The sequence below is a fragment of the Embiotoca jacksoni genome, unplaced genomic scaffold (assembly GCF_022577435.1).
Source record: "Embiotoca jacksoni isolate LCO1_2020_lvr unplaced genomic scaffold, fEmbJac1.0.p SCAF_1, whole genome shotgun sequence".
Classification (NCBI taxonomy): Eukaryota; Metazoa; Chordata; class Actinopteri; family Embiotocidae; genus Embiotoca; species Embiotoca jacksoni.
In genome coordinates this window covers 8,207,356-8,220,484 of record NW_027185229.1, presented here as the reverse complement: position 1 = coordinate 8,220,484, position 13,129 = coordinate 8,207,356, and the positions used below count along the sequence as shown (strand labels likewise).

Genomic DNA, 13,129 nt, shown 5'->3' with positions numbered 1-13,129 from the left:
ATTTGTGCGCAACTGGTGCAACAACATGTAACGTCCCGACAGGAACCTGGGAGAGAATGCTATTCGTTCCATCCAGCCCGATGTCTTCAGTAAGATGAGGAACCTCAAAAGCCTGTGAGTATTATTCATGTTGAAGCACACATGCCCAGTATTTAAGTGCGAAAAGCCGAGCTGGTGCGCTCCCTCTTTGCTTTTGGCGTCCACGCGCGCTCTCCGAAACGCATAATCAGCTGCAGATGCGATCGATGGGACGTACAGCTCACGTGCTCTCCTCTCCTGCAGCCTCATTCAGAGCAACAGTTTCCTCTGTGACTGCCAGCTCCACTGGCTGCCCGACTGGCTGGTGACCCGCGGGCTGCAGGCCGGTGTCAACGCCACCTGCGCCCACCCGGAGAGCCTGAAGGGCACCAGCATCTTCGAGGCTCCGTCCAGCAGCTTTGTGTGCGGTGAGTTGTGTGCTTGTGTACTCTTATGTTTATGTGTGTGTGTGGGGGGGGAGGCGTTGCGCAAGAGGCGTCCGACGGCCGGCTAAGCGCTCTTCGGTTATTTGCATAGTTGCACATATTTGTGTGGTGTTTTTGTCCAGCTCTGAATCAGCACTCTGATCTGATAATGGATGCCGACGTCTCATTTTTATCTCGCCATCGCCTCTCCTGTCATCACTTTGTTCCTTTTTCCATCTTGTTTTTTTTTACATATTTTATGGCGCCTTTTTCTCACTCTCTTTCCTCCTTCCCTTTTTGCCTTCCCATCCCTCCCCCTTCTCTCCCCCCACCACTTCCAGACGACCTTCCCAAGCCCCAGATCACCGTGCAGCCAGAAACCACGGTGACGGTCCTCGGCAGCGACGTACTTCTCACCTGCACGGCCGCGAGCAGCAGCACCTCCCCCATGACCTTCGCCTGGCGCAAGGACCAGGAGCTGCTTCGTCACGCCGAGATGGAGAACTACGCCCACGTGCGCGCCCACCACCGAGGTGCGGCAGCTGAAGTTCCGGGCGCCGCAGCAGGCGTGATGGAGTACACCACCGTCCTGTACCTGCGCCATGTCACTTTTGCCCACGAGGGGCGCTACCAGTGCATCATCACCAACCACTTTGGCTCCACCTACTCCAGCAAGGCCCGCGTCATCGTCAACGGTACGTCGAAGGGCACGTCATCCGCACCGACGCTCACGAAGGGGAGAGTTGAATCGCTGTGGTTGCGAAAAATATGATCACCGAATGAATGAATTAAAACGGATAAAAACCGGAGGAGATCGAAAGACAAAAGCTGGACAGCAGGTTTCTACCAGTGTGTCTGCTGACGTGTGTGTGATTGCATCATTTCCACCGTATGTTTATGTTCTCTAAGACTCAGTTGTTCCATTTGACAGAAGAGCGATTGAAATTAGTGGCCATGCTGAGTCCTTCTCTTTCACTTGAATAAAGTCTTCTCTCTGTCACTCGGCCTCCATCCATCCTGGGATGGTATTTGGAACAAATTGATTTAGCCGCATATCAGGGCTAACAGGGGCCCTCTCTTCTGCCCCGTCACTCTGCTTCTCTGCAAATGGAGAGTTTTTAATTCAGACTTTGGTTCCCGGCCGACATCGAGCTTCTTCTGTACACTCTTTTTTTTTTTTTTTTTTTTTTTACTGCCTGTTGGTTCCAGCATGCACATAGACGTAAAACAAAAACTGAAGCTGCCAAAAAAAAAAAAAAAGCAAAGTTTCCGATAATAATTAGAGATGTTTATTGAACATGATTTGCCTGATTTGAATGGCCAGCAGCAGCGGGGAAATCGTAGCTGGAAGAACCTGATGAGTAGCTCTGTAATCTTTAACAACTGCCGTCACTTCTTGCGGGAACTGCTGAAAATGTAACGCGGACAGCGGAGTGACTAAAGGTTCCAGAAGGTCGTGTTTCAGTCACAACTCACACCGACGCATTGATTTCCTCCGCAGTGCTGCCATCCTTCGTGAAGACTCCCCGGGACAGCACCATCCGCACGGGCCACACCGCCAGGCTGGAGTGCGCCGCAGAGGGTCACCCGGCGCCACAGATCGCCTGGCAGAAGGACGGCGGCACGGACTTCCCCGCCGCCCGCGAGCGCCGGATGCACGTCATGCCCGACGACGACGTGTTCTTCATCATGGACGTCAAGCCGGAGGACATGGGCGTGTACAGCTGCACCGCCAAGAACACAGCGGGCACCGTCTCCGCCAACGCCACTCTCACCGTCCTGGGTAAGAGCTGGGACTGTTCTCGGTTCGACGCAGCGTCGACCGCGTCTCCGCATCTCGAAGATAAGGCCTTGTGAGGAAGTTAGGGATCGGTCGGTCCGGAGCTGTAGAATGAGACGCTTTATATTTTTCTTTTCTCAGCAGCTGTGGCCTTGCTGCAGGTCAGGGGTCACAGGTCACAGCTAGGGGTCAAAGGGGTGGGGCGGCGGGGGAGCCAGGGGGACTCACAGAGGGGCGTTTGTTAGGCATTCCCACCCCCCTTCTCCCCTCTCGGTGGGAGGGACAGTCATGGCTGCTTCACAGCAGGCCTCAGTGCTCCCAGTTTATTGGCTGTTTTACACCGGTAAATCAAACAAAACAGAGCTTCTCTCCTAAAACCATCTCGGCACATAGCTCATCTTTGTCCTTTGTCTTTGAACGGCGCAGAGCAACCCCAAAAAGAGGGGGTGTGGTTCTTTAGTTTCAAGCCTTAAATTCCCCATAAAGAGCTCATGAGCAACCGTTTCTATATTTAAACCTGCTCACGCTGGTGGAGTTGGTTCAGTGACACATTTTCATGTTGTGTGACTTCTCAGCAGTTCAAGCTGAGTGCTAATCCACTCAGCAATGTAAAACATTGAAGCAAGCAGCTATGCCTCCACGCTGAATCCATCATGTTTGGGTTTAAGAGAGGCAGGGGGAAGGAGAGGAGGGGGAGAGGGGGGAGAAAGGGGGGAAAGGAGGGCTGCAGTCGAGGGGCCCCTGTCTGGAAAAAGAGTAGAGTGTGCTGGGGGAGAAAAATGGGAGCCAAACAAGAACTGGAATTGTGTGTGTGTGTGTGTGTGTGTGTGTGTGTGTGTGTGTGTGTGTGTGTGTGTGTGTGTGTGTGTGTGTTTGTGTGTGTGTGTGTGTGTGTGTGTGTTGGGGGGAGGTATGCGAAAGAGGTTTTTAGAAAAGAAAGGGTCGAGGCGGTGGGAGGGAAGGAGGGAGGGAGAGAGGGAGGGGGGAATTGATGAAGAGGCAGAAAGTATTGATAGAAGAGAGAAGGGCGACTGAAGTGGGTTAAGTGAGATCTCTTAATCTGTGTGTGTCCCACTGTGAGGGGGAAGTGCTCCGTCTAAGAGGAGAGGCCAACCTTCACACACTCGTACTCACACACTCGTTCAATTCAATGTGCTCCAGTCAGCAGAATAAGAAAGTTGCCGTGGAAACACTGAAAACATTGTTCTAAACAGGAGAAAGCTTGTTTCTGCGTTGCAACAAAAAGGTGCGGAGTTGACTGATCTCCAAGTTTGTCTCCATTATAGATGCGGTATGACCTCAGAAGTATAAATACCGACGTTAGATGAGACTGTCACCGTCAGATGAGCTTTCAGTGGTTGGACATCACAGTTTGTGCTCCTCCTATCCAGCTGAATCACCATGTCTGAAATCGATACTGCGAACAAACCGAGCTGAAGCAGAAACCCGAGAGCGCGAACTTGAAACTTTGATGCTCTAGAATAATAGAAATCCCCGAGCTCAGGAATCCGGCAGCCTTTCAAGCTCCTTACGAGTTACCGTCTCCTCCCCAGAAACCCCCTACCTGGCCCAGGACCTGGAGGACCGCAGCGTGGCGGTCGGGGACACGGTGGCGCTGCAGTGCAAAGCCCTCGGCAGCCCGCCGCCCCGCATCACCTGGCTGCGCAACGACCAGCCGCTGCGCCCCTCCGACAGACACCACTTCACACCGGGCAACCAGCTGCTGGTCATCGGCTCGGCCTCGCTGGAGGACACCGGCCGCTACACCTGCCTCATGTCCAACACCCTGGGCACGGAGCGCGCTCACAGCCAGCTGGTGGTCACCCGGCGCCGGAGCCCCTGCGCCGCGTCGACGGGCCCGAGCACGGTCACCATAGGGATCATCGTCATCGCCGTGGTCACGAGTATCGTGGTGACATCGCTGGTGTGGGTGTGCATCATCTACCAGACCAGGAAAAAGAGCGAGGAGTGCAGCGTGACCAACACAGGTGAGCCTCGGATCCACGCTGTCCTTTCATGTCAGTAAAAATGCCCCCCATGTTGGATTGGTTGTAATTCGAGGGGGGATTCTGTCGATGGGACCTAAACATCAAACTAAAAAAAAAAAAAGCATACGCAGCGACAAAGCTATAATCTTTGTAATCTTTGTAAAGAATAATCGAATTGGTATAGTAGATTTATTATTGATTTATTTGTTAGTTTTTGATTCAGTCTATGAAATGACGGAAAGCGGTGAAAAATTCGCATTCCAAAATTGGATTTCTTTTTTTTTTTTTTTTTTTTTTTTTTATTAACGGCTACAAAACAGAAAACTATTCATTTCAATATAAATACGTAAAAGAAAAGAACAAAAGCAACAATTTGTATTTTACCAGTGGATATTTGCCATCTTTTCCTGATTGTCTCGTTATATTTGATCAGCTGTTGAATTAAATCAATCAGCACGTTGTTTGAGTTCCTGTGTTTCAGTATCCGCAGTTCTGGTGCTGATGTCTTTGTCTCGCTCCGTCCCCTCCCCGCCTCCCCCCAGATGAGACGATCGTCCCTCCGGACGTGCCGAGCTACCTCTCCTCGCAGGGCACGCTGTCCGAGCGGCAGGACGTGTGCATCCGCGTGGAGGCCGGCGGCGGACCGCAGCCCAACGGACACGTCGTGGACACCGCGGGTAACCCGACGCGTCACTCTCCACTCAGCAACAATCACAGCACGCGCACTGTGAACCGCCGTCCACCCGTCAACTGTCTTTTCGTCTCACCCCGCCTTTCCCCGCAGGCTTCGACGGAGCGGTCCTGTGCACGGACTGTCTGGAAAACGGCAGCGGCTACTGCAAAGATCCCGACTACCTGAGCCACGGCTTCGGTCCCGCCGGAGGCGTGGAGTACCAGCAGCACTTTGTTCCCCCTCCCTACTCGCGCTGTCACCCGGGGGAGCAGCATGACGCCGGGTCACACGCGACCCCGTTCTGCAACGGGACCCCAAACGGGATCCGAAAGGACATGCAAGGATCCGCCTTTCCAAAAAAACACAATACGATGCAGCTGAACCAACACGGCGGAAAAGGTAAGGTGATCAGAGACGTGAGTTTAAATGTCGTTTTAGAGCTCGGGCCCAGAACAAAACGCCAACAGCTTCATCTCATAAATCCAGAACACTTCTTAAAGCCCCGCGCGGCCCCGTATGAATACCACTTCCGTTAGGCGATACCATGAGAACCCATCAACGATGTGGGAGCTCTTGTTAAGGTGAATTCTTTTGAACGTGATTGTTGATAGATTGTCTCCTACCAGCATCTGACAGTGTATCATAGTTGCATTCCCAGAGCCCCTCAGGATGTCTTTCTAAAAACACAGAAGAGCAGCACTGACTCCTCACTGCTGCCAAAACTGCTGCAGACGCACGTCCGGGCCTGTTCTGAGATTCAGCTCCTTTCCCCCCCCACCGGTGGAATTGGCCTCCGAAATACCAATTCTCACCTCCACATGTCAACGCAGCTCCGTAGACACATTCCGGGGCCTCAGTATCCTGAAGCTGAAGGCATGTTTGTCTGCACACGGGTCTCGTCACCGATTCTCATCGGACCGCTTTCTTTTCTGTGTTCACCAGCGAGCCGAGCGGGACGGACGCCAGCGAGCTCCGCGTCACAGGAAGACTTCCACAAGCCGGTGAAACTGGCCGGCGTGACGAGCCACGGACACCCCGACACTGACTGTGAGCCTGAGCTCAGGCAGACTCTGCTGTCCAATGGACACACCCTCAGAGCCTCTCAGAGCGAGAGCACCCCACTAAGGAGAGCCAGCGACTAGCAGGCGCTCCAAGCAGCCCAAAATGTGGACTTCTTTTTGTTTTTTATTGCACTGGGAAATAAACTGCTACCTCATATCGAGGCGAACGGTCCCGAGCCTCCTGGTTGTGGACTTGACAGGGAGCGCCAGGAGGGGAAAAGGTATCCGGAGTGTGAAGGTGGAGCTTGTGTGGGTGGCGTCCCATCTGAGCGTATCAGCTGTACATAGTTAAAAACCTTCCTTTGGGAGGTGACCAATACAAAATTCTAGCTCCGAAAAAATGTGACTTGCATTTGAAGCATGTAAATGTAGGGAATCTTGTACAGTATATGTATGTGCAGGGGAAAAAAGAGAAATATACCTTTGGACTTTTCACTGTACATAAGAGTTTTCGTATATTATATATTATATAACTTTTACAAAAGAGTGTTTAAATATATGTGCATGACAAAGAAAGGAGTGATGGTATTTTTATTTTTATTAAAAAAAACAAGCCTTTTTCAGCTTTTACCAACATTCAGCTGCGGTGCCTTATTGCATGATCAAAGACAAACTCAACTTGTAATAGCATATATCAAGAGACTTTTGTGAGAGATACTGGTACACTTTTTATAGCAAGCAAAACACTTGATTGCACTTGAATGTTTTTTTTTTTTTTTTTTTGACAAACGCTGCCAGTTATGGCCTTACAGAAACCCAACTCACCTGCATTGTTATTGTATGAAGGAGGAGCTTTGATGTGAATTATTTTTGGTACGTGGGACGGTGCGAGGCGGGACGTTTTGTGGGCGGTCAGTTAAAGCACTTTTTTATACTCATCTTCATAATCCGGCGGACCGTCTACGGGATCTGCCAACAGGAATGCAGGAAGCTGCTCCATGCGAGGAGACATTCCACATATTTTTGACCCGGTGAAGTCAACAGTACATACTGTAACATTAAGGTTCTTCCACCTGTCTCACAATACGACACGTTACCGCTAAACTGCTCAGATCTAGTTGGGATAAATGCTTCTTTTATTTAAGTTCTTTATTTGTCCCAGAAAGTGACTTTGGTGCACGTCGGCAGCCAAACGCGGTGAAACTTCAGCTGTTATTCAGAAGCTGTAAAAGCCAGTAATGATCTCTCACTGTGACGCCTGTCAGGAGCTCTTGGTCGCATTAGCTTCCTTTCCACTGCTGTTCTACTCGACTCGACTCGCTTTTTAGTACCAGATTCTTTTCTGGATTTAGTTTTCACCGCAGAAAGTCGTCCCCCCCCCCTCCCCCCCCCCTCAATGTGGATCAAGAAACTGCCGTGATGATGAAGACGACCTTCAACGTGACACGAGCACGTTGTGATCCTTCAGTCAGCAACCGGACTGATACTCGAGTAACCACAACGTGGTGTCGTGGGTTGCCATCGGGACAGCAGTTCACTAACAAATGGGGGACATCGTAGGTGATTGCCGATTTTTTTTTCCTGACCAATCAGTGAGCTGCAATGCTCCCGAGTCTCCTTTTAGTGTCACCTCAGCAGAGGTGATGCCAAAAGTAGTTCCAGGTACGACCCACAACTTTTACCCAAATGAAAAATGTGAGTTGAGCCGGCAGCTGCAGTGGAAAAGAGGCTGTTTATAATCAAAGCTACAACTGTCGACTTTTGAATGGCTGAATGCTTAATGGTACAATTCTAAAGATGGAGAATGATATTGTGTTACTGCTGTAATATGCATCAACATCCACAGTTGTGCATTCAGGAGCAAACGGCCAGTATTCCACCTCAGCTCCCATCACGTGTTCCAACAACGTTCTTATCGTCACTGCAGTTCTGTAATGTTGTAAACTTGGGAGGATTAAATGCAGTCAGCCTCCCCCCCCCCCCCAATCCCCCATCCCCCGCCCCCCCCCCGGTCTGTCCCAGTCCCTGGATACACTGGGTCAGAAACCAGTCAGAGTAGTTACATTGTGTGTTTCCCCCAGTCTGAACTGTGTGGCCTTATCGAGGTAAGCTGGAGGACACTCGCCTCCGGTTACACCTATCAGAGATGGTAAGACCAGCCTGGTGGAAAACCAACCCCAGTGTGGCAGGTAAAAGGGACAAGAGGGCGTGAGGTGCAGTTTGCATTCGGAGTAATTTATTAAAAACAAACTGTCTGAAATCGTTGTACCGATGTTAAAGCTAAAACAGTGAAGTGTCTTGACACGGCATTGAAGTGTCTAATAAAATCACATTTTGCTATTACGACCGGAGTTGTTCCTGTTTTCTTGTCTGTGAAAAAATAAACTGGTTGGTTTTGTCACAACAATCTCACAAACAGCTGAGTTAGCATTTAGCAATGCCCTCATGTCACAGTGGTTATGGAGAAGCCATCAATTCAAATGGAGCATGCACAAAGACATGAAATCCAGAGACCTTGATCTTCAAAGCAGTCAAGTAGCTTGGGCCTGGATCAGAAACACACACACACACACACACACACACACACACACACACACACACACACAAAGCTAATCTTCCAACCAGGAATGTCTCTTGGCTCCTTGAAGCTCCAAAGACAGCAGGCATATATTTTTTTTCCCTTCTGCGAGGCTGTTTAAAATATTTGCTCTTGAGTTGAGGCTGACTGAGGGTCAGAATGTGCATTCCAGATGGATATTTGTAACCAGATGATTGACATGCCTCTGGTCACGGCCTCCACCAATCACACACCGGCCATTGTTGTCCAACAGCCTAGTGACAAGTGGAGTGACAAACAGTCCCACCTGTGAGGCCATCCGTCTCCCGCCGACCCCAGCAGGATTCACCAAGTCCTCACTTTTACCACCGAGCAGACCGCTGAAGGACGACCGAGCTAATTCACTGCAAACACGAGTACTGAGCCTAACCGCTCCTCCATATGCCACCTCGATAATCCTTCCACGAAATTGAAGTAGCGTCATTTGTTCATCTCGTAATAGGTTGTCTTGAATAATCCTGTTTTAAAATAAAGGAGCACCCGTGAGGAGCGGACAACTTGTAGAGTTTAGCTGCTGCATCATTTTACCTGAGGCCACACAGGAGCGCACAGGAGCGTACTTTCCTCACAGCCGGCTCACAGAAATGCTCTGCGGTCCGGGAGCTGTGAACTGCTGCTCTAATAAAAGAGATCAAAGACAGAAATAAGTGCTGCGTCAGGCCTTATATGTTGACTAGTCATGCAGATTGTCTCAGTTTTGGGCCTCAGCAGCCGATGGCTCAAAACCTCAAGTAAAATCAAAATGACCTGAATTCCACCGGTAGGAAAATGTGCTTCTGTGTGAATTTTGACATACCGACCCTTCATTCATTTATTTCACGGTATTTGAGTAAATCTGCTGAACTGAGTTAAGAAATCAGTCTCATTTAAATGATCGGCTCAAAATAACAATAAAAGCAACTGAATAAATATCAGTGTACGGCATGTTTACAACATACAATAACCTCCACTATATTACCATGTGTCTTTCGTCAGATTGTCAAAATGAAACAGCGCGTTGACTTCTGGTGAAATGCATCTTTTACTCGACCTCAACATTTGATTTGATGTGGACATTTTTGGAGCAGCTGTTTAGCATAGCTTAGCATAATGCCGAAAAACAAGGGGGAACAGCTAGCCCGGCTTCGTCGACAGTAACAACATTCTGCCATTCAGCACCGTTAAAGTTCACTATTCAACATGTAATATCTTGTTTTTATCTTGATTAGGTTCAAATGTAAAGTTGTGTTTTTTAAGAAGGGTTGTGTAACAGACAAGAATATCTTACCAGGAAAAGTGACTTCATGGTGTCGTCGCTGGCTGAGTCAAGGCGATGACGAGTCACTGCGTCATCATTTGTGATGCTGGAAGGCAGATGTTAACTTTGGAATGAATCCGGGGTATTAATCTTCTCACGAAACTCTTGGCAAAACAAAGACTAAACAAATTGCCCGAACTTCATCTTTATAATTCTTTACTGTAAAAAAAAAAACAACAACTGCGATTACAATCAGTATCTTTTGAACGCTGTAGTATCTGCATGTATGAATGAGTGGAGGTTCACTAAAACCTGTTTATCATCACTGGTCTATTGGTGCGTCTCAGAAAGGAACCTCAATACCTTAAAACGTCTACAAGATACTTTCCAAACACATAACTGGAACAGTGTAACTCAAATCATCATCCAGTGCAAGGCAAACAGAGAAACAAGAAAAACGTCCCCATCCTTCCATAACTGGATAAGCTTTTCCAGACACCTAATAAAAAAAACTCATAATAAAGCCATGACAGAAATACCCTCAACTGTAATAAAAGAGCTTGTGTAGAACACCTGAGCCTGTAGATAAAGCTAAAGCCTTGTTAATCTAACAAAGTGGTCTGTTGTTGAAGGCATCTTAAAAGAAGAAAAGAAAAAAAGAAAGACTTTTGCAGGTGGATGAGGTCAGTTGTGCTCCAGCGGGAATGTAACAGAGGTGAGATATTACTGTGTCTCCCTGGCGGGTCTTTAACACAGGTGGCTCGGCTTAATGGAGGGAAGAAAGTATGGATAAAACACTGAAATGATCATCAAACCGTGTCGGATTGGAACCCGCAGAGTTCCACAGGAGCCAAAGAAATCACCAAACCTCAGTCAGCGCGTACAAAAACACAAGTCTTTAATACCATAAATCATTCACTCACACTTACATTAAACAGTAAAGATGCTCGTCATCGCTAGTCTGGTGTGACCGGTCACTTCGGCGGACCACCGCCGCTGCTGCAGAAGTGGCCGTTCAACTCAATCCGCAGAGCGCTAATGAGCAGGAATACAGCCCTCTGGGTAACGGAACCAGCCCCGCAGGTCCAACGAGGACCAGGTGTCCCTCTGTTTGTGGGGGCCCGGCGGCGTGGAGGCCCGGGGGCCGCTCCGGGCGATGAGGGGTGCCGCTTCCGGTAACGCTTTCCCCCTCGCCGTTCCCCCGCGGGTCGGAGCTCCGGACGGTCAGAGGGGACGAGCTCCTTGCAGCAAAGTGCGGCGGACCTTCTCGTAGGTTCCCAGGAAGATGAAGCCGCCCACGCTGATGAAGGTAATCCTCGGTATGCTGCCTGCAAACAGACTGCAGAGACGAGACGGACAATAATCCACGGAAATTTGAGCACATCGGGGTTTTTTTTTTTTTTGCGAGAACTTGTTCATTTGATGGTGTTTCTCTGTAAAATGAATAGAGGGAGGGAACTTTTGTGAGTGCGGACGTGAATTCACGGACATTCGCGGCTTTGCGTTGACTTGTGTTACTTGCGTAACCGCTCAGTGGGAATAATTCGCTCGGCGTTTGGTCTGAACACATCATTAGTCAACTGACTGATCAGAATTTACAGATGATTCGTCACCAACCATTTGATACCAAACAATTGATAATCATCTAAATTGTTTTCAGCTTGTCAAATGTAAATATCTACAGTTAAACCCAAACTCCTTCATACCCGTGTCTACTGAATTTAAGCAATACTTTACTTCTGGCTGGAAATAGCATAACCAAGTGAAACAGGATGTTAAAACATTGTGCTCGAGATATAATTGAAAACATGAACTATTTTTTTTCTTTTTTTTACATTTCTATGAAAAAGATCATGTCCATAATGTAAAGCAGCCACACCGCGCAACCACGGGTCCTCACTCAGCTTTTGGGTTTTAGCCATGACTTGCAATGGACTAGTCATGGACTAGAAAACGCATTAGTGACTCGAACAAAACCAGGAATCTGTTGTTGTCACCTTGGGTTCGAAGAATTTATGTTGGTTTGTTATTCACTATTTACAGACCATAATAATAATAATAAAAAATTAAAAAATCACGATTGAAGTTACATCAATTATAAAGGGAATAACATAATTTAAACCCTGTGTCAGCAGGGTTTCCACCCAACGGGAGCAAGAAATGTAAGTTTGATTTGATTGACTGCTGGTATGTGAATAGTAATGAGTTGGTTCGTAGAGATAAACAGGCCGTTAAACTACATCAGACAAAAAGGGTGCAACAAGATGACAAACTCATTGTGATTTGCAAATTCTCCTTTGCAGTTGTTTACTGTATGCATTTACTGTATGTATGCGTTTTTGCATTTTTATCAACTCATTTCTCTTTTCATTTAAAAATTACAGACAGGCCAAACTTATTTAATGAGTTAAAGGAGCAGCGCGTGGGATTTAGTGGCATCTAGTGGTGACGCTGTGGATTACAACCCGTAGAAACGCTGCTCGCCTCATCCTCCCTTTTCAAGCATGTAGGAGAAACTACGGTGGTCGTGACACTAAAAAACAACAACAACAACAACCCGCTAAAGAGCCAGTGAGAAGATTTGTCCCTTCAGGGATACTGTAGCAACATGGCGATGCAACATGGCGCGCTGTAGGGAAGAGGACCCGCTTCGTATATAGATATAAAGGACTCGGTTTCAAGTGATTACACACTAATGAAAACATAAAAACATTATATTCCATTTCTGCCAATAGAGCCCCCAAAATCCTACACACTGGCCCTTTAACAAAAGTAAAAATGGGGGGAATCTTGGTGCGAACAATGCTTCTGGCTCCAGACCTTTGTTGCGTGTTATTTGCCATCTCTCCCCTGTTTTAAAACACAAATTGTAGACACGTTAGCGTGTGCTTATTCTCTAATAACATAAAGCGTAATCTGTTTGCACCACACACACACACACACACACACACACACACACACACACACACACACACACACACACACACACACACACACACACTGGGTGATTCAGTCCTTCTACATTGACACAAAATATTTGGGATTTTTTTACATGCAGATGAACTGAATTTCAAGGCAGTTGTTCCACAAGGAAGTCGATTTTCTTGGAAACGTCTCTGAAGTTTCCCTGCAGCAGCTCCGTCTCCATGAAAAAGTGCTGTGAGCGGAGCGGACGGCAGCTCCGACTGCATCGTGTAGCCCATCGCTCCACCGATCGACAGGATCTGAGTGATTTATGGCGCCTTCGGAGAAGCAGGGCCTCGTGTTCGGGTCAAAACATGAGGCCTCCTCGGTGGAGCCTCTTTACAAAGAGTCAGAGGGGGGGGGCCTGGGTTACAGCGGCTGGGGCCCCGACAAGAAGCTGTTGACGTTGCGGGGGTTAGAGGATGT

The 13,129-nt window shown here is 48.3% G+C and overlaps 2 protein-coding genes across 3 annotated transcripts in view; one reads left to right on the top strand and one right to left on the bottom strand.

Annotated features, from left to right (window-relative positions):
- Positions 1-6,521, top strand: part of lrig1 (leucine-rich repeats and immunoglobulin-like domains 1) — a 35,003-nt gene extending 28,482 nt beyond the window's left edge. Inside the window, exons 11-18 of the mRNA XM_069147556.1 lie at positions 43-114; positions 283-446; positions 785-1,138; positions 1,945-2,226; positions 3,777-4,211; positions 4,754-4,888; positions 4,996-5,283; positions 5,827-6,521. Coding sequence (XP_069003657.1) covers positions 43-114; positions 283-446; positions 785-1,138; positions 1,945-2,226; positions 3,777-4,211; positions 4,754-4,888; positions 4,996-5,283; positions 5,827-6,026 — 1,930 coding nt within the window. The 3' untranslated portion in view covers positions 6,027-6,521. The remainder of the gene's footprint in view (positions 1-42; positions 115-282; positions 447-784; positions 1,139-1,944; positions 2,227-3,776; positions 4,212-4,753; positions 4,889-4,995; positions 5,284-5,826) is intronic.
- A 4,099-nt stretch (positions 6,522-10,620) lies between these two features.
- The window catches only part of slc25a26 (solute carrier family 25 member 26), a 54,545-nt gene continuing 52,036 nt past the window's right edge, over positions 10,621-13,129 (bottom strand). The window contains exon 8 of one of the 2 annotated variants that reach the window (XM_069147915.1): positions 10,621-11,078. In XM_069147915.1, coding sequence (XP_069004016.1) covers positions 10,714-11,078 — 365 coding nt within the window. In that variant the 3' untranslated portion in view covers positions 10,621-10,713. The remainder of the gene's footprint in view (positions 11,079-13,129) is intronic. The other variant, XM_069147831.1, reaches the window with a different exon arrangement.